The sequence below is a fragment of the Zophobas morio genome, unplaced genomic scaffold (assembly GCF_036711695.1).
Source record: "Zophobas morio isolate AGI-343-1 ecotype UQ-CSIRO unplaced genomic scaffold, CSIRO_AGI_Zmor_V1 ptg000009l, whole genome shotgun sequence".
Taxonomy (NCBI): domain Eukaryota; kingdom Metazoa; phylum Arthropoda; class Insecta; order Coleoptera; family Tenebrionidae; genus Zophobas; species Zophobas morio.
Genome location: NW_026972114.1, coordinates 7,942,916 through 7,963,190, shown reverse-complemented (window position 1 = coordinate 7,963,190; position 20,275 = coordinate 7,942,916). Strand labels below are relative to the sequence as shown.

The 20,275-nt window shown below is 32.9% G+C and overlaps 2 protein-coding genes across 5 annotated transcripts in view; both read left to right on the top strand.

The window, feature by feature from the left end:
- Nucleotides 1–20,275, top strand: part of LOC135125816 (uncharacterized) — a 261,385-nt gene that overhangs the window by 42,014 nt on the left and 199,096 nt on the right. For all 4 annotated transcript variants that reach the window (XM_064051523.1, XM_064051522.1, XM_064051524.1 and 1 more), the window contains exon 2: nucleotides 15,741–15,941. In XM_064051523.1, coding sequence (XP_063907593.1) covers nucleotides 15,741–15,941 — 201 coding nt within the window. The remainder of the gene's footprint in view (nucleotides 1–15,740; nucleotides 15,942–20,275) is intronic.
- Nucleotides 539–4,997, top strand: LOC135125936 (uncharacterized). Its single transcript, XM_064051724.1, has 5 exons — nucleotides 539–872; nucleotides 927–1,223; nucleotides 1,279–4,044; nucleotides 4,723–4,758; nucleotides 4,809–4,997. The coding sequence occupies exons 1-5, from the start codon at nucleotides 573–575 to the stop codon at nucleotides 4,995–4,997; spliced, it is 3,588 nt and encodes a 1,195-aa protein (XP_063907794.1). The 5' UTR covers nucleotides 539–572.

Genomic DNA, 20,275 nt, shown 5'->3' with positions numbered 1-20,275 from the left:
AGGCTGAATGATAAAATAAATAAATGAATAAAAAATAAATAAAAGCGTCTTTGTTTTAATTCCCTACCACAATAATGAATAACAATAATAATAGAGCTATCTATTCATATTCGCGACTCACTTGCGTGCAGTACCTACGTGTGAAATCTTAACTCTCATATCAGCGAAAATATAAAATGGCTGCTAGTTTGAATGAATTGAACAAAATTGGGAAATGTGAAACTAAACCGAAATTAAATCCCGATGAGCTAAAGATTGGTGAGAAATACCCGATTTGTGATGTGAAAAAAGTTAAAGGAAAATTTGGTGATTGTGTCCTTGTGGAACTCGAAGAAGGTGTCATATTTTTACCAAAAAGGATGGCAGATAATATGTCCGATGACTTGATCGAATCTATCCATGAGGACGTTCTTTGTTTGGCTTTGGTATATCATGGCACCAAGGACACTGGAAAGAGCAACCCAGCGCATCTCTACGAAATCGTGCAGATATAACAATATAATTATTATCAATTTATATTTAATCAGCATTATTAGTGTTAGTACTTAGTGGTGTTTTTTTTTTTTTTCACAATGGAATCAGCTACAACAGAAGTAATCGAGAAAATGATCGATTCTGTTACCAAAATGATGCAACTGTGTAACAACAACGTCCAGAAATTAGAAAAAGTGTTAAAATTGAATCGAAAAAATCTACGAATCGTGAATGGTGTATTGCGAAATTCTGACTGTGTTGGGGAGAAAAGAAGATTGGAAAATTATTTAGCACGTATCAAAGGATTAAATTTACATATCGAATCAAAAATCGAGAATGAAAAAATTGGATACGGTAATAGTAAAAAGAGAAGAAACAGTAAGGTTCGCTGGATAGAGGTAAGTTTTATTCATTCCCCTTAGTATCAAATAAGAAACATTAATTTTACTTAGGTAAAATCAGCTTTCGTCGGTCGCGTGAGAACAGGAGCAGTTGTTAATTTAGATGAGAATCTTGTTGATATTCGTCGATTTTTTCACGACGCCAGCCCGTTAATTTTTTCAAGAATCACAAATATTCTCAAAAAGATGACAGCGATTAAACTAAATTTCGAGATGTCTTGTGAATACATAATTCCATCGACAGGAGAAGTGTCCCTGAAGTATTTCAACACACCCAACACTATGATTTTATTATCGACCGACATTCAGAAATCTATTGACGATTTAGCTGGAATTATTCAAACCAAAGTAAGTTATTTAGATTTTTTTTTTCACTTAATAACAAGGTATGGTATTATTACAGATGGAAGAATTCGCAGAATCTAAATCTGGATGGAGTCTACGGAAAATATGTCAGCTAATGGTTGCGTTCAACAAGTACACTCCAATAAACGGCCGAATCTACATACCGTTGCCAACAGAATTGAAAAAGAAAGGAGGCATTATTAATATAATGAATACTGATCGTCTTTGTTTTGTATGGTCGGTACTTGCAAGTCTTTATCCCTGTAAAGATAGTAATTATGAACGTACTGATGCCTATCCGCAGAACTATCACGATATATTAAATTTACGTGGTGTACAAATGCCTGTTCAGTTATCAAGTATTCCTAAATTTGAAGCTCAAAATTCTAACATATCAATTAACGTGTTCACGGTCAATGACAAAACGCATGAAATTGAAGGCCCTATATATCATACAAAAAATGTAAAAAACCATCACATAAATTTATTATATTTAAAAAAGACTCGATCCAAACATGGCCATTATTGTCTTATTAGCGACTTAAGTAAAGTTTGTGGAAGAAATATTTCGGCTCATAAAGCGAAAATGTTCATTTGCGATAGATGTTTAAATCATTTCTCCCTTAAATCACATTACGAGTCGCATCAGCAGGATTGTAAATTATTTTCTCCAGTTAAGATTACTTTACCTGATGAATCTAGTGCTCATTTAGAATTTTCAAATTACAAAGCGCTTCTTAAAAAAGGTTTTGTTATTTATGCAGATTTTGAATGTTTGTTAATTAAAGGTAATGATCATCCGATGAAATATCGACATATACCTTACAGTGTAGCGTTCACGAGTGTCTGTTCTTTTGACAATAGTTTAAATACATTCTTTAGTTATATTGCCAGTTCACCAAATGATCAAACACCGGCTTCTTGGTTCATTGCAAAACTTCAGAAAGAAATTAACAAAATGTCGCAAATTCTACGCTCGCGAGATTTGCCAATGTTGCCCCTTTCGGACGAGGAAAAATTAAATTATAATTCGTCAATGGAATGTCCTATCTGCGGTCGCGTTTATTGCGAAACCAATCCAAAAGTCCACCATCATGATCATCTTACAGGGAAATATATAGCACCGTATTGTCAAAATTGTAATTTACAATGCAAAAAAGATTATAGTATACCCGTTTTTTTACATAATCTTAGTGGGTATGACGCTCATCTTTTTATTGAGGAATTGGCTCGTAGTAATTATGTCAATTTGGTACCATTAAATATGGAAAAATATATTGGATTTTCGACTTATTTCAATCAAACTCGAGTTACATTTTTAGATTCATACAGGTTTTTATCTTCGTCCTTAGATTCTCTTGTTAAAAATCTAACTCCCGATCAACTTTTAATTACAAAGTCATATTTTTCTGATGTAAAAAGTTTTCCATTGTTAACACGAAAACAAGTGTTTTGTTACGAGTACTTAGATTGTTGGGATAAATTATCGAAAACGAAACTGCCTGAAAAACATTATTTTTATAGTAGTCTGCACGATGAACACATATCAGACGAAGATTATGCTCACGCTAAACTAATATGGGATGAATTTTCTATTAAAAATTTAAGTGATTACGCCCTGTTTTATTTGAAACTCGACGTATTGCTTTTAGCTGACTGCTTTGAAAATTTTAGAAATCTGACTATGAAGTATTATGGACTCGATGCTGCCGGTTTTTTTACAGCACCTGGCTTATCATGGGCTGCTGCTTTGAAAATGACACAAATTAAACTCAGATTATTCACAGATATCGATATGACCCTTTTCATTGAAAAAGCTTTAAGAGGTGGTATATCACAATCTATATGTCGATATTCAAAAGCCAATAATAAGTATTGTTCGTCATATGATCCAAATTTGGATACTAAATATCTAATTTATTGGGACGTATGTAATCTTTACGGATGGGCACAGTGCCAGAGTTTACCATACGATCATTTTAGGTGGTTAGATAATTTCGAAATTGAAAGTCTAGATATAAATACATGCTATGCAAACACTGCTGATAAATGTTGTATTTTAGAAGTTGATTTGGAATATTCGCAGTCTCTTCATGATTTACATGAACAATTACCATTTTGTTGTGAACATCAGATGCCTCCTAATTCGCAAAATAATTCAGAGAAATTATTATGCACTTTATGCGACAAAACTAAATACGTAATTCATCTTGAGAACTTAAGACAAACAGTGCATTTCGGTCTGAAAGTGATAAAAATACATCGTGTTTTAGAATTCTCACAAAAACCTTGGTTAAAGCCATATATAATGTTCAATACTGATTTACGAATGCAAGCCAAATCTGCTTTTGAAAAAGACTTTTTTAAATTGATGATAAATGCCAATTATGGCAAAACACTGGAAAACGATCGAAAGAAACGTAAAATAAAACTAGCAAACAATTGGTTTACCGCTAGAAAATATATCTCTTTGCCAGAATTTAAGTGTTCGCAAATTATAAACGAAGATTTGGTTGTTGTTGAATTGAATAAAACAACTATAAATTTCGAGAAGCCGATTTACGTAGGATTTACAATTTTAGAATTATCAAAAACGTTAATGTACGATTTTCATTATAATTTTGTCAAAAAAGACCTATCAAATTGGTTCGCTTCCAAATTATTATATATGGATACCGACAGTTTCATTTACGAATTTACAACTTTACGTAACGAAGATACAACCGATATTTATCATATAATTCGAGATTACGCATCTTTGTTATTTGACACTTCAGATTTGCCTGTCGATAATCAGTGGGGTATTCCACAAGCGAATAAAAAGGTACCAGGAAAATTTAAAGATGAACTATGTGGTAAAATAATGACCGAATTTGTATCGCTTAAATCAAAAGTGTACGGCTTCAAAATCGACGGAAAAGATAGTAGCGTTCGAAAACTTAAAGGTGTTGGTAAAACAGCCATAAAGCATATTACGTTTGATGACTTTTATAAATGTTTATTTAATGAAGTAAATCAGAATTGCACTTTTAATACAATCCAGTCGAAAAACCACCAAGTTTTTACCGTAAAAATTCATAAAAAAGCACTCGATTCATCGGACAATAAACGATATATATTACCCAATAATGTAGTTGAAACTTTGCCTTGGGGTCATTATAAAATTGTCAACGAATGAAAAATATATAACTTTTTTTTCATAAGAAGCTGATTCTGTATGTGTTGAAATATTTTCTTTTTTGTTATGATTTATAATACATATACCTGTAACCTATATTATCAATAAATAATCAACAAATTATGGAGGTTTTTTTTCTCTGATTTGTATGTTATAAATGGTGCATGCGAAATTTAGAAACACCACATACACTTCCTGTACACGGCCACACGCTTTGTGTTAAGAAAATTTGGGGACGCTCATTTGAAATATTTTGGTTCATTAATAAATTATGACCGTATTTAATGAGTCATTCCCTTGATTTTCCTAACACAGTGGTTGCAGGAAAAGGCCGACTCGGCGGCCCCTCCTCCACTCGAGGTCATACAAACACACACGCATAAATACGATTGACAATACGCTCCATTCAGGGTCCCTGCGATAGTCGAGATGCCGAGGTGACGGTTAGCACGAGATCGGACGACGTTCGATTCCCGCATAAAGACGAGGAAAAAAAACTTTTTTTCATAAATTTAAAAATTGAGCGCCGCGCGATACAGCGGTGGCGCCATCTTCCATCCTGCGCGCGCACCACACACACCTCTCCATTACAACAATAAGCGAGAGCGAGACGACAAACAGGGATCCAAAAACGCCACGTGTTAGACAAGGAGAGCGATACCGTTTCAGTAGACCGGAAGTCCATAAGATTTACACGGAGCTTGTGTGACGTCAGCCCCATTTATTAACTACTCTTGCTTTATTAAAGTTTTCGTGAATACAATCAAACTTACTAACTAAAATAATCTAGGCATGATCGCAATGTTTAATATTTACAACATAACTACTACCAGAAAACGTATATTGGATATTTTCCTTGTCGCATTTCACTGAATTTGTTTCTATTACTGCTTCTGCTTTTCCACAACTGAACATATCTTCAGCAACATCTTTTTCCGAAAGATTTTTGCAACGTTAATTTTAGCAGTTTCATCAATATACCCCTCCGCTACAGTTGATGTCTTTTCATACGAGGAAAGCTCTGTAGTGAAATACGCCAAAATACTCTCTTCCCACGTTGATTTGACGTTCTTTTTAGAGCACCACTTCCGATAAAGGTTGTAAGTTTCTTCGTATAAATGTCTTGGTTTTGATGGTGGTAAAGACTCTTTCACACTCCTAGCAATCTCTGTTGTCTCACTTTCTGCTTGGTTCAAAAATCAAAATAATTTTCACTTGTGTAAACAGACAATGGGTTACTGTAGTAACAATGAAAAAGTAGACTAGATTTTCAGAATTTTTTTTTGCAATTGGTTTTCCTTAATTTTAATTTTTTTAAATTATAATAATTGTTGCAACCAGACATAAAACCTTGTATATAACGCGTACATAAACCGGCTTTATTGACGCGCCTTTTTTATCGACTCGGTCGCTACGCTCCCTCGTCTACTAAAATCGGCTTGTCAATAAAGACCTGGTTTATGTACTTGTTACATAAATAGCTATTAGAGGATTTTTTTCTATACCGACATAATGTCGCCGTAACAGTGCGGGAGTTTTCCGAATGTTAGTACTGTTAGTAATGCTTACGATCCTGAAAGTTTTTCACAGAGATATTGATATATCCTCTTAAATTAATCCTTTACAGTATTAAAACGGTCCAAGTGTCGATTTTGTCCATACTGAGCTAAGACCACTATCAAATAAAATAGATACCATGGATTCTGTTATTCGTAGTCTCGTTATTGAGAATTCTCTTCTCCGTGACGAGATCTTTAAGCTAACTAAAAACTTTCAACAGCAACCGCTGATCCCGCCGAATAATGTTACGCCTTCACATGTCAATGCTAAAGCGACATATGCTGCAATGATAGCTAAGAATGGGCAGCAAACAATTATTGTGAAACCAAAGGATAAAACACAGTCAGTACATAAAACTAAGTCTGATATTATGTCTAAAATTGATCCTGCTGATTCTTCGGTGCTTATTGGTAAGGTGAAAAATCTTGAAGAGGGAGGTGTCTTACTTGGATGTGATGATGTTAAACGATTTAAGCAGCTTCCAAAATCTCATAAGGTTTCTTCTGATTATGACATTAGTGACATTAAAACGTTACGCCCGAAAATTCAAATTCTGGGCATATCCAATTGTGTTGATGAAGGTAGTGTTATTATGTGTTTACTCAAACAGAATGAGTATATTTTTAATGCTGTGGACGAATATAAGCTGATAAAACTTGCTTCCCTGAAAAAGAAGAGAGATGATGACCGATTCTTTGCGTTACTTGAGGTTGACATTGAGACATATAAAAAGGCTGTAAACGTTGGTCACTGAAAGTGAAGAACCGTGAAAACTTCCATCACAAAAAAAGAGACTTTAAAATATCTGAAATTAAGTTCAGGTTAAGACTCGCTGCGACGGTCGACTCGATATCCACACTTTCGCCCCATCGCGCGAACCATGCTGATTCCTCTACCAAATCTGTTATGAACTAATGATCTTTGAACATAGCTATGAACCGTCCCGACTAAGCAGCTTTCAAACAAAAAACCGCATTGAAATCGGTTCATCCGTTTAAGAGCTACGGTGCCACAGACAGACACATAAAAGAGACAATGGTTTTAAAGTTATAACGCACTTGTTGTTGTAGAGGAGAAAAATAACGTAAAACGTATGTGTTTTCTACAGTTTTCAGTTTTTTTATCTACAAATCGAACAAAATATTGACATGCTTTTAAAAAATACAGTATACAGTACAATTTAGGAGAAATACGTGTAGAGGCTCGATTGGATTAGTAAATAAATTAAGTGAATCACTAAAAAAAGATTTGTGACGCCGCAATATGAAAATGTAAATAAAAAATTGTAATTGTGCAACTCGCCATCAGGACCGACTTCGCGATAATTTTATACTGTTAGAATCGTACGGAAGATAATTACAAACAACGATCATAACCATTTTTGGAAAAATATGATTTTTTTTAGAGTTTTCAGTCCTTTCTTTTCTTATTATAGATCACGTATACGACGCGCGCCGGAGTGTCGGTGTCGGTTTCGGTGTCGAGGTCACCGAGACCGACCTGAACTCAGTCTGAACATGAAACGCCTCAGAGAGTGGTGCTGATTCCGTCTCTTAGGACCCCCATAATGCTCCAAGAAAACACACTGCCAGAATTCAAAGAGTATCTAGACCACAACAACCCTCAGGATGCTGAAGTGATGCATAGTTAACTCTCGGTCCCTGGGTCGACGCACTATTTTTTTATTTATTTTTATTATTATTTATCGGTTTATAAGATCTACTTGACGCAAAAAATCCATATAATTTTCAACTAAATACATGTAAGATATGATATCACATGTGATGAGAAATATTTGGCATTGATGCAATTTTAAAATTTATCGTGAAGCCATGACCTATGTGTCATTATAAATATAGATATTTCATTCTAAAATTAAAAGTATACTCTTAATTTAATAACAAAATAATAAAAAATAAAATCCATCTTATAACAAGAGACTGTTCAAACAGAACTCGTTGGCGCAAGTAATGTATAAAATATTATTTAGTGAAACATTTTCTAAGTTTTTAATTGAATCGGTTGTGTCAAAAATGATTTTATCAGTTTTAAAGTCAAATTTCTAAATTAGACATATTCAGTCTAAATTTACAAGTAGTACAAAGTACGGTTCTTTTTCTTTGCGTGATAAAAGCTTTTAGTTTGTTTGAAACTCAGCGTGATCTACAATCAATAATTGCATAATAATTAACTACGTGGAACATGTGAGCATGAATAATAAACATGTCATACCATTTACGGTATTGACTGGACTTTAAATTATAATTTATTATTCTGAAAGCTGCAAATTACGTGCGCCAGATAATTTTTGCATAGCTCTGAATATTACTAAATGATAAAGCTTGGACAGTAAAGCACACTGAATTGTTTTGGTCGTATCTTATAGACAATAAATAAATGTAAGACAAATTAAATATTTTAGCGCAACATTAATAACTGATTCGTTGCTTAAGTATGTATATTCACCTAAAATCTTCAGCAAAGTTAGCACTTGAATGTATTCAAGCAGCATTTTCGTTTAACACCTACGGCTAGATAACTTTGATTGCATCACAACCTGCAGATCATAAGTTAGTAATAGTTACGTCACAAGTTAGGTAAATCCTTTATTATCATACAAGTTTGAAGTTTGTTCATAGTCGTGTAATTACAGGATTTCACTTTATTTATCAGACTGATTGTTTTCTCGAATTGTATTTTTTTACACCTCTCTATATAAGTGTGTGAGCTTAGTAAAGTAGGGTTATAACTTAGAAGGAACAGAACAATGCGATAAAAAAATCTAAGTTGCAAAAAAACTGGTGGGAGTTTAATAAAATAAGTAACATAAAGAAAGCGTTTATATAAAAGATTGCCGTGATTATGATTAAATACTCAACAATTAAAAAGAGCGTTAATATACACTACCGTAATTATAAATAATGAATTTCATTTTTAATTTAGTTTATGACCAATCCTTTTTCTAAATTACCAAGAAAGTGACACTTTTATTCAACACATAAATATGTACACATTTACGGTGAAAAATTCGGTCATTAAATTGTTTTTGTATAAAGAGTGGTTTAGCTACTGGTATAAATCAAAAACAAGTTAAATAACTTACATTACAAGTTACATAAATAGGTTGTAATTTTCCTCATATGAGACTGTGTATTTAATGTCTATATTAATTTACTATACAATAATAATTTATTAAACCTTGATGTATTTTGAGCAAAACAGAGGAATATTATTTAGTGAAACCTTTTCTAATAAAGTTTTCAGTTGAATTGGTCATTTCGAAAGTGTATATTCATAACAACGAACTTTTCGAAATCATAAAAAAAAATAGCTTGGATGCCAGACTTTACCTACAGGATCCATATAAGTCTACCACTAAACTCGACCCCTTCAACATTCTATATATATCAATGTTTTCACAATTGATGTTTGCTTTTCAAGGTTAACGAAATGTAAGGCAAATATGAAAATTGCAAATGTGTAAAGCTTTCGTAAAAATAAATCTCCTCATGTCTGTCGTCGGTCGTAAGTATGTGGTCTGTTGCATTCACGACTTTTTTAGACTGCAGCAAGCCATGGAATTCAAGTAATTTGGCTGATAATCAACATCAATAAACTAAAGTTTCTTGAAAAAGACTGACATTTCTTTTCTAAAAAACACGCTCTAACGATTTTAAACAATAGTCATTGCCTTTATTACAGAAAATTGGTGTGACAACAACACAATGCTACCGCTGAAATTACCGAGGTATGATATTGGTTCTTTCTCTAGAAAACACACATTCATGGCGGAGTATTGATAGCAATCGAAAAAAAGTATGAGGGCCTAACAAATAAATCGCATTAAGAATTTATCGGTGGAAATAGAGGCCGAATTCGTAGCTGCTGAACTAATTACTTCAAATATAGTCGTTATGGGTATGTATAGATCTCTAAAGGGAAATTTCGACACTTTTGTACAAACATTTTCTAAAACTTTAGAAATTCTCACCATAACCCATGAGAAAAAAGATTTATATCTAGGCGGAGTTTTCAAGACAGATTTTTTAATGCAAAGTAAAGAGAGAACAACAATTCTTGGTTTATTATTATCGTATGGCTTCAAACAATAGTCTTTGGATCTTCAAGAATATTCAAAAACACAGCGACCTGCATCGATTTTTGCCTTATAAACGACAAATCTCTGCTAGAACTTCGGACTAGTGTGTATCACATCATCTGTCACAACTGGCATAACCCCAGAACTAGTATCCTGCTACCTTAGCAGAGTCTTTGATACTGTACTCCATGACAATATTACTTAAACAAAAATATGTACTACGGTATAAGAGGAAGTGCATTTTAAATATTCATCTCGAAATTATCTCAACGTTAACAGCTGGTGCACTGGGAAGGAACGAATTCTAACTATTATACGGTCAAATGTGGAGTTCTGCAAAGGTCTATATTGGGACCTACTCTTTTCATATTATATATAAACGATCTAGGGCGTCATGTTCAGTGCGATTAGTAATATTCTCGTGCAAAAGAAAGCGATAAGAATATTTAAGACTCAGTTACAGAGAATATTTAAAAAAAAGGTGCTGTAAATATGTGTATGAACATCCTTAGGACAAAGAAACGTTCTACATTCTAACAAATATTACACTTTAGAAGCGAGAAAATTTCTGCGGTCACATTATTTCTGCGACAAGAATATTAATTTGATGTCTACAACCACAAGCTGAAATCAAATGAAATACCTAGCGAATGCAGACTTTAGCATTATTTTCATGATTTTGTATTAAGCTCTTTCTTTTAACAATGCCATTATTTCGAATAAATCACTTTTGTAAACACAATATCGCAACGACGAACACAAGAGACACTGGAATCATTCTCTTTTAAATCCTTTTTGCCTTTTGTACCTGAACATGTTTAATTTTAATTGATATTAAAGGTGGATTGTTTTAAAACGATTCACGTAACAGAATAAAAACGCTGATCCCATACATGTGGACTGCTAATACAATCCAGTTCTCTGTCCGTCGTATCGACAGACGCTCAGACTCAGACTGTATGGTCTGTTGTATAATAAAGAGGAGTGTTTGTGGTGGCTTCAAAATCGAAATTTAATTATTATCACATTGCGTCTGAGCGGCTGAATGAACTCTACTGCAAACAAAGTTTATTTGAAACTTCGGACGATTGTAGCACAAACTAAATATTATATCAAACATAAAACTGCCAGCACGTTATTTGATTTATTTTTTATAAATTGTTAGAAACTCGTTTAATGAAAGCCGCAATGTTGCGCTTAAAAACTTAAGCTAGGAAGTACGAAAGATTTTTAATTTAAATTCATGTCAAAGTCACCTGTTACCGCACTGAAGCATTATTACAAAGAGATACCTGATTTACTTTAGGGATATAGTGAAGATGGAATAGCGGATACATGCTTTAACTTTTAGAGTATTCGTATACATTTATGCTTCGTTTGATATTATTTCTAAAAAGGGCGTTTATTTTTTTGGTACTGTATGTTTACGTAGGGTGACATTGTAGTGAGCGTTTAAGAAAGGTACATCACAGGGAAGTCCGAAGTAATAATAGTAATAATAATCGTCTATTTCTCAGAACATATACGATATAGGATTCGCCGAGTAAAGTAGTACTTATAATAAACAAATCATTGTAAAATGCTACAGACAATATCATTCACACATTACTAAATTTATTGAAATATTCTTCAAAGGGGTAAATCGGTTCTTCTAAGAGCAGTTTCTTAGAGCTTTCTTAAAATTTTATGTAGAATTTGACGGTCCAGTATTGGAGGCTTTGTTGAGTCCTTTTTAATCTTCCCTCTTTTTTGTATTGTCAGCGTAATAACTAATATAAGCATTGAGTGCTTATCAAAAGAGCTTCTCAACAGCAGAATGTTATAAGGAGATAGTGGTTTAGAAGGACGAAAAGTAAATTATTGTGGCAGGTTGTGCTTCTTAAAATATCTACCAATAATCTGAGAATCACGTATATAGTTGTTAACTACATACCACCATCTTGTGACTTAAACACTGTTAACATATTTTTTGATTGGCTACTGTAATTAGATATTTTATATAACTCCAATCTTCTCGTAATGGGTGACTTTAATGTCCCAGAATTTGCTCTTTCTTCCTTTAACTGCATATCTTCCTCCAGATGTGTTCTAATAAAACAATTTATGAACTTCTTTAATCTTCAGCAATGTAATAAAATATTGAACTCCAAAGATGGACTGTTGGATTTTGTCTTCCCCAACAGAAGTCTTAATTGTTCCGTTAGTAGATCTCTAGTTCCGCTTGTTATAGAAGATGATTATCATCCTGCCCTCAACATAGAGTTACAATTCAAGCATTGAGTCCTCTAGTCGTATCCGGCTAGAGAATTTCCTCAGGAACTCCTTTTACAAAAGGCTAGTATGTCATCTTTGCAGTTAAGACGTACGCAACATTCTGTCATTTTTCTTTATAAGATACTTCCTGGCCTTTATGACTGTCCCTACTTACTTTTAAAAAAATCATAAGTATTTAACCATCTACACGATACTCCTAATATATATTCAAAATTTGGCAACAATCGGTCCAGGGGTGGGATTTTGTTTCTATAACGATAAAATATCGGTACCGATAAAATGTGGTGTTCTTTTTCTTTCGCATCTGAAATTTATATTTTCGTCCTTGTCATTTATCGCTTCGTTATCGCTTCGTATCGTATCGGTAGAAACAAAATCCCACCCCTGGGATTTTGTTTCTACCGATACGATACGAAGCGATAACGAAGCGATAACGAAGCGATAACGAAGCGATAAATGACAAGGCCGAAAATATAAATTTCAGATGCAAAAGAAAAAGACGACCACATTTTATTGGTACCGATATTTTATCGTTATAGAAACAAAATCCCTCCCAGCAGTTTCGGATATTACGTGGATAAAAGTGGATTGTGCGATGTCGCCTCTCTTCTCCAAAATCCAAGGATTATAGCCATTAATTGCAAACTTTGTTATTAGCTCGTTTATTATCAATGAGTAAAATAAAATAAACTTTAATCGTATAGCTAGATTGATTAAGTTTTTAAATTTGTTTGTAAACACTTCTGTGCCTATAGCTGCTTTTTTGCTGAGTTCTGTGTAGGAATCTTTATTAAAAACAGTTTTTGTTTAAATGCAATAAAGTTATTAAACTGTCTTAATAGAAAATTGGCGCTTAAGGCAAAGCTTTACAACATTATGTTTTTTTTAAGAATTTCCGCTCGTTTCATTCCCTGAGGTTTGAATAAAAAAAATCCAAAAATATCTTAAAAGCTTAACCTTTATAAGCACAAGTCAAGCTGATAATTTACTGAAAGTGAGAGCCTTTAAAGATTTTGTAAAAATATATTTCAGCTCTTTTTACGCCCTTAGAAATTAAATTTCTTAGCGACTGTATCGTGAAGGAGACGACTTCTAAAATTTCAAGTTTTTGGTTACTGTTTATTTGTATATATAAAAGAGTATGTTGTATGAATATATCAAACTGTTTTGTAGAAATAGTTAATTCAAAAGTGGCAAAGTTGTATTTTCGACAACAAATAACCACGACAGATAAAACTTAGATTAGACGCCGAAACAACTCATCAGTAACTGAAACCAGCCAACAACAGGCTTCGAAAACTTAAATTAGATCTTCAACAACAAACATTTGAAACAAAAAAGAAGAAAATTAATCTCAATGAGACATCGAAATGAAAATAAAAATTGTTCTGTTGATCAAAAACAAAGTATCATACAAAACGTTTCGAGGACGAACTGCGTTAGTCGATCCCTCGCTTAGATATAGATTATAGTACAGAATTATAAGCCAACTAGGGTAAACAGAAATGAATATTTATGGAGGTTAATAATCAAAATGTAAGGAAACATATTTTTAGAATTTAGTAAAGAATCCTCCTACAGAAAATTCGTTCCATTCATGAATATGCATTTACAACGTGATTGATATATTTACAATGGAACATTCGAACGTGGGTTGAAATTGTGTTTACTTACCAATTCAAACAAGTTGTGACATCTTAGTGTAATTGCTGAATCAGTCAAGATGTGTTTATTTAACGTTTGAGACATAAAGTTTTATTTTTACAATGAGCAAAATACAATAAAATACGATTACTTACCTAAGTAAGCCGGCATTGAATTCTAAATAAGACAGGTACTCTCAGAAATATTTTACAAATTTTGCTTCAGAAATTAAAAAAAAAATTCAAATATACAGGGTATACCCTCTAATAATATTAGTCACCTAGTTTAATTTTTAAACGTAATATCCTATATAATTTCATTTAAATTTAGATACTTTATTAAAGAGAACCTACATTTTCTTCCAGCTGTAGTTTTTACTATATTTGCATTTGCTGTCAAAAATTTGGTCAGATTAAATTTGTCATTTCGCTATATTTAATAATTGAAACTGGAATTTTGTACCTAATTTTTTATAGTTACTTTGTCTTGACAAAGTTATAAAAAACTTAAGAAGTTAAATTATACGTCATTAAATTTGTAAATTTTTTATCATTATATTCAAGTTGGACATCCTGTAGTTTACATAACTTTTCAGCTCATCTTTACCATTTCTTGTGATAACCTAACAGTCCTTTAAAATTATTGTTAGAACAAATCCCAACTAAAATTCTATTAGAGTGGACCAAAGAATGGTCCACGATTAATCGTTTATGACCACGACGTTGGGATATGTGTCATAATACGAAGTTCCATAAGGAGTTTTTATTCATGTACAGTAAAATAATCCGAGCTTTGTCTATAATGGATTCTTTGAAATCTTTTATTTTTGATTTTAACTTTGGTCGTGGCGATCTTTAACTGGAGTGCTTCTGGCATTCATTTATCATTTTAATGCTAGCGACTATTTTTAAACCAACACAGTAGTGCAGCATTCCATCAATAAAACTGCAGAAATTTTTCTTGAATCGCAACTCATCCAAAGCATTTACTTCCTCAGCTATTCACCAACATTTAAAGATAACAAAGGGCTATTGTTTTTTTCCTCCTTTTAGATAAGGGATCATGGTTCCAACGCGGCAGTTTAAAGCCTTGTTAGGAATAACAATGACCTAACTTATGATTAAAGCTAATACAAAATCTAAAATGAATTGTTTTCATAAAAGATATTTAAACACAAAAAGCAACGAAAACAACACCGAAATCCAAAAGACAATTACAATATGAATATGGATATGATACGACGGCAAATATAAGTTAAACGCACTTTGTACGAAATGTTTGCTAATAACGGTTTACAATATTAAATTACCACCGGAAACTTAATTGTGTTTAAATTTGCTGCTCACATTTACATTCACAATCACAACACTTCATACCGACGATTTGATTATAAATTACAATTCTTGTTTTGACAAGACGACAAAAGCGGGTTCTCATTTTGATGTAAGAATTATACGCAAACACGCCGGAATTTGGAAACAAAGACAATCGTCTTTATTATTTAGATTTTTTTGTTCACGTTGTAAATTTATTTTCAAATTTAGCATCATGTCTTGATATCAAGACAGCAGAACAAAGTTTTGTAATAATATTCTGTTAGCATCCACCACCGCGTACATTTTTAAACAAATTATATGTTCAGATTTACATCCGATTTACATCCGCTTGGCTGCGCCAATTGCAGAGCCGGCTTCAAATTTCTTCTCTTCGGCAATTTTTGCAATCTCATTGTGGCTCAATCGATAAACCGTGTCATTATTTCCAGGACTGTTCGAGTGCATCGACGGCGTGAAAATCAAGAGACTTGAAGTACCGAAAGTGACGCAATTTGGTGCTCCTATTGTCCTCAATTGCGATTACACATTGGAGGCGTCGGTGGACGAAGGACTGGTCGTTAAGTGGTTTTTTAACGATGTTAATACATTGATTTATCAGTGGATCCCCAACGAGAAACCACGAGAATTAGGTGAGATTTCTTTTAGTTTTTTCTCTGCGAGAGAGCGAAAAAATTGTCGTTTCCGATTGGAACGTCGTCGTCGACTTGAACATTTTCAATGCACAAGAATCTCTATAACGTGCAATTATTCTGATTCGAATCGGAGTGCTGTTCATAAATAATTTATTTCGACGGTTGAGAATAGATTTTGTAGGAATCGTACCGAACACAGGCCGATACAAATTGGCGTATAATTTTGTCAGAAAATTGTGAACTGAATTAATAGTTGAAGGCCTAAATTAGTTGGATATCGATTTTCTGATATCTATTATTAAAATTAAACACGGTACACTGGATAGAGAACACCCAGGTTAAAATGTTTAATTGGCGTTAATTAATTTATCGACAAACGTGAAAATTAGTCATACGGTTTCGTGAAATGTACACGTTTTAAGTTAGTTTTATTCGAAATTGGTTTCGTTTTATTTGTATTTTCAACGATATGTTGGAAAAACAAAAAACAAGAATATATTTGAAACAAACAATATGGGAAATTCGATATAATTAAGCCGTGCTGTACATTTTATAGAGTTAAAATAATATTGTACTATTTCCATGTTGGTATGACAGCTTGAACTTTAGTTGCAACTCTACTAAAAGGGTAATATTTGACTAAGTTAACCCTCTTTCTACTTATCGTATTTCCACCAAGGACAGGACAATTTTATTTATGAAATTTGAATGTCATTTAAGCTTGTATCTAACGCGCCATAACTTCATGCTTATTAAATTTTACAGTTAGGTTTCTATATTGCAAAAATCTTGCTGTGAAAGTGTAACATTTTTTGTTTGTGGTATTGCCTAAATTTCTATTTCATTAAAATTAAGTTAAATCGTTCGTTTCTAAAAGTTATCTGAATGATTGATTCATGCATTATTCATTTTTTATAATTTGTGCTTTTCTTGCTTATAACACAGGCAAATTCGTGATATGCCAACACGAACGTTCTCCACATGAAATCTTCAGTCATTGTGGTTGTAGTAATAACTGATTCAAAATTAAATAACCTTAAGACTACAAAGTTTCATGTCGTGAAAAGAAGTCTGCAAATATTAAAACAAAAAAACAAAATGTAAGCCCGCCCACCCGCCCTATCTCATTTGTGATGATTTTTTTTATTCAACGTGAATCAAGGAAGTGGAGCTTAACTGCAAACTACTTATTTCTTAAAAATAAATTAAAAATATGTTTTTGAGTATGGTGTTTTTCAAAGAATAGTGCATATTTATTCAGAAAAAAATGCAAAATATAAACCCCGCCCACCCACCCTATCTCAATTGTGATAATTTTTTTTTTAGAAACTTACAACATGTTTAACATTTTTGTAAGGAAATACGGATTTTGCAATTAGGTTCGCCCCCAGGTCTGTAAACGAATGAAAACTTCATTACTATTTAGATCAGGGCAGGTATGGGTGAGGCTTAATCTTTGGCTTTATTTTTTTATTAATATAAGTACATTGTAGTGTTTGAATAACACTATAGTGAAAAACATGTCTTGCATGGTAATTTCTTGTGGAGAAATAATAACGATTTTGCAATTAAATTCTGCTCCTTTGGCTCCAATGATTAAAAAAAATCATCACAATTGAGCTAAGGCAGGTGGACGGGGCTTATATTTTACTCTTTTCTTAACATACGTAGTCGTCTTTTCAGAACGCGAAACTTAAAACATGTTTAAAATGGTAAATTCTTGTAGACAAATATGGATCTTGCAGTTAAGCCCCGCCCTCGATCTGACAACGAATGAAAAACTCATCACTAGAGAGCGGATTTTATGAAATTTTGCATATCCGTTATTTTTAGCATATAAGTCTTGATATTTAATATGTGAACGAATCATGCTAATTAAAAATGAATACAGCTATAAAAAAAATTGCATATTTGCATATATTTGCCTTCTGCTGCATATTTCACGTAACCGGTGCATATTTTGCATTTTTATCCATTTTTGTGGTAATTTGAAAAAAAAAAGATTATCATTCTATCGGCATTTATTGTAGTCCCAGTTTAAAGCGGTTTTTATGACAAGATAATTAACATTATCACTTCGTTATTACCCCACGACGGACAATATTAAATAACAAAGTACGGCCTTGCAAAGAAACCGACCACGTTCTTATTTATGGCTAGGGAATGACTTCATTGTCCCCATCATCAACTTCGACACAATGGACCTATCATAAAAACCACTTTAAACTGGGAAGACTATATCTAGAAAGTCGAAATTTCATTCATCATATAGCAAATATTTTCCTGAGCTTCAAATAACTAGGAAAGGTTTGGGTTTTATGGTAGTTTGGAGAAACCACTGGGTGTTAAACCATCCAGCAGGTAAATTCGCGCTCTAATTCCTTTTGGAAATAAGGCTTGTCCCAGAAACTTTTGCACATATTTTGTTTTTGAATAAAATAAGAACGTCTCAACAAATCGAATCAAATTTATTTACAGTATACTATAACAGCAGTAAAATTATGAATTTCTTAATTACTTGTTTAAAATTAACGGCTTACGGGAAAATAATCTCACTTTAGATCTAATGCGACGCATTATTTTTTGCAAATTTGCACTAGAAGCTTTTTTACTTCCCATCATCCACAATTTTTTGAAGAATTCAAAATTTTTGGCGCATTTTCCTTCTTCCTTTAACTAGAACCCAATATCTTTCAACAAGCCGGAGTTCAGGTGAGTTTGAGGGGTTATTTTCATTTTCTGGATATTGCACTCTAATCTGCGCAAACCAATTCTTCGCTAATTGTGAGTAATGCAAAGTAGCCTAGGTCTGACCAAAAGAAAGTAGAACCAGGGTGAGCTCTTTAAAAAGATAGTAATCGAGCTTGAAGGCATTTTCGGACACAAAAATCAGTGTTGGTGCTGTTTTCAACAAAAAAATCCTGTTTCTCTTGCCACATTGGCAAATTGCTTGCCAAACAAGAACTTTGCGGCCAAATTTTTGCAAAAAAATATATTTTTCTTTGTCTCTGACATCTATCAATGGTCCGTTTTACCGTCCACTGCGTCGCATTAGCCTCTTTCACTATTAAATTTAAAGAGTTTTGATAATGTTCGGACCAAATTTGCAAAATTCGTTGTCTTACACTAACTCTTTTTGACGACATTTTGAGAGCCGACTGATTAAAACAAAAAAACTAATGACAGATGTGTAGACCATGGCCTACTGTAGCATATATATTTTACTTAATTCAAATGTCAATTAAACAACTTTAATAGCAGAATTTAAATATGGTGCAAAACTTTCTGGGACAAGCCTTACTTTCTTTCCCAATATTTTTGTTCGTTACTTCAGTGTATTAATGACATGTTTTGTGGTGGTCAAAGGGACGTTATCCTATTATTTTTCATCGTGAGTTTGCATTGAGGCATTTAAAGCGATACAGGTGTGTCAATATGTCGAAGATAACTCAAATTAATTTATGGATTAAACTTTTTCCTGAACTTATTCTTCAAGAAGCAACTGTGTTTTGTCGCGTCTGCTCTAAACCGGTATTTATTTTTACATCTGTGGACGTAGTAGGTACACAGTTTTTCTATTTACAAATACATACTTTAGAATCACTTTTTGTTCAATATTTCGAAAAATATTTAAAAATAAATTGTTACCAAAATAGTAATTAAATAGTCGATTACTACTATCTTGCGATTTGTTCTGTTTATATTTAATTTTTAGTATAAGAATATTAATATTTATGATTTATGTATTTTTTGTAATAAAACGGAAACCTGTTTTTGTAATTTGTAAATCAATTTAGTTCACTTATTAAGCTTTTTTTTTAATTGTTGGAGCATATGCAAATGCATATCTCTGCATATATTAAGAAAGTTACTGCATATTTCCATAAATTTCGTGCATATCATATGATCATATTTCCCAAAATTTTGCTGCATATTTTCCGCTCTCTACTCATCACAATTCAGAATTGAGATCGGGGCGGCTAGGGGTGGGGTCTAATCTTTGCCTTTATTTTTTTCTTAATATATCCAATATTCTTTGAACATCACGAAATTCAAAAACATATTTTTAATTTCTTGTAGAGAAATAAGGATTTTGCAGTCAAGCTCCGTCCTCTTGGATAACGACGAATAAAAAAAATCATCAGAATTGAGATAGGGCGGGTGGGTGGGGCTTATATATTGCCTTCTTTTTCTTAATATGTGCAGTCATCTTTTCAGAACAAGAAACTTAAAACAAGTTTAAAGTGGTAAATTTGTATAGGGAAATATCGATTTTGCAATTACGCTCTGCCCCTCGGTTTGACAATGAATGAAAATTTCATCACGAATGG

Excerpts from the sequence above, each read along its gene's own strand:
- LOC135125936 (XM_064051724.1), top strand. The coding sequence starts at position 573 with ATGGAATCAGCTACAACAGAAGTAATCGAGAAAATGATCGATTCTGTT. Across the intron at positions 1,224-1,278 it reads CTGGAATTATTCAAACCAAA|ATGGAAGAATTCGCAGAATC; the intron begins GTAAGTTATTTA and ends GTATTATTACAG. Across the intron at positions 4,045-4,722 it reads TTCCACAAGCGAATAAAAAG|GAAAAGGCCGACTCGGCGGC; the intron begins GTACCAGGAAAA and ends CAGTGGTTGCAG.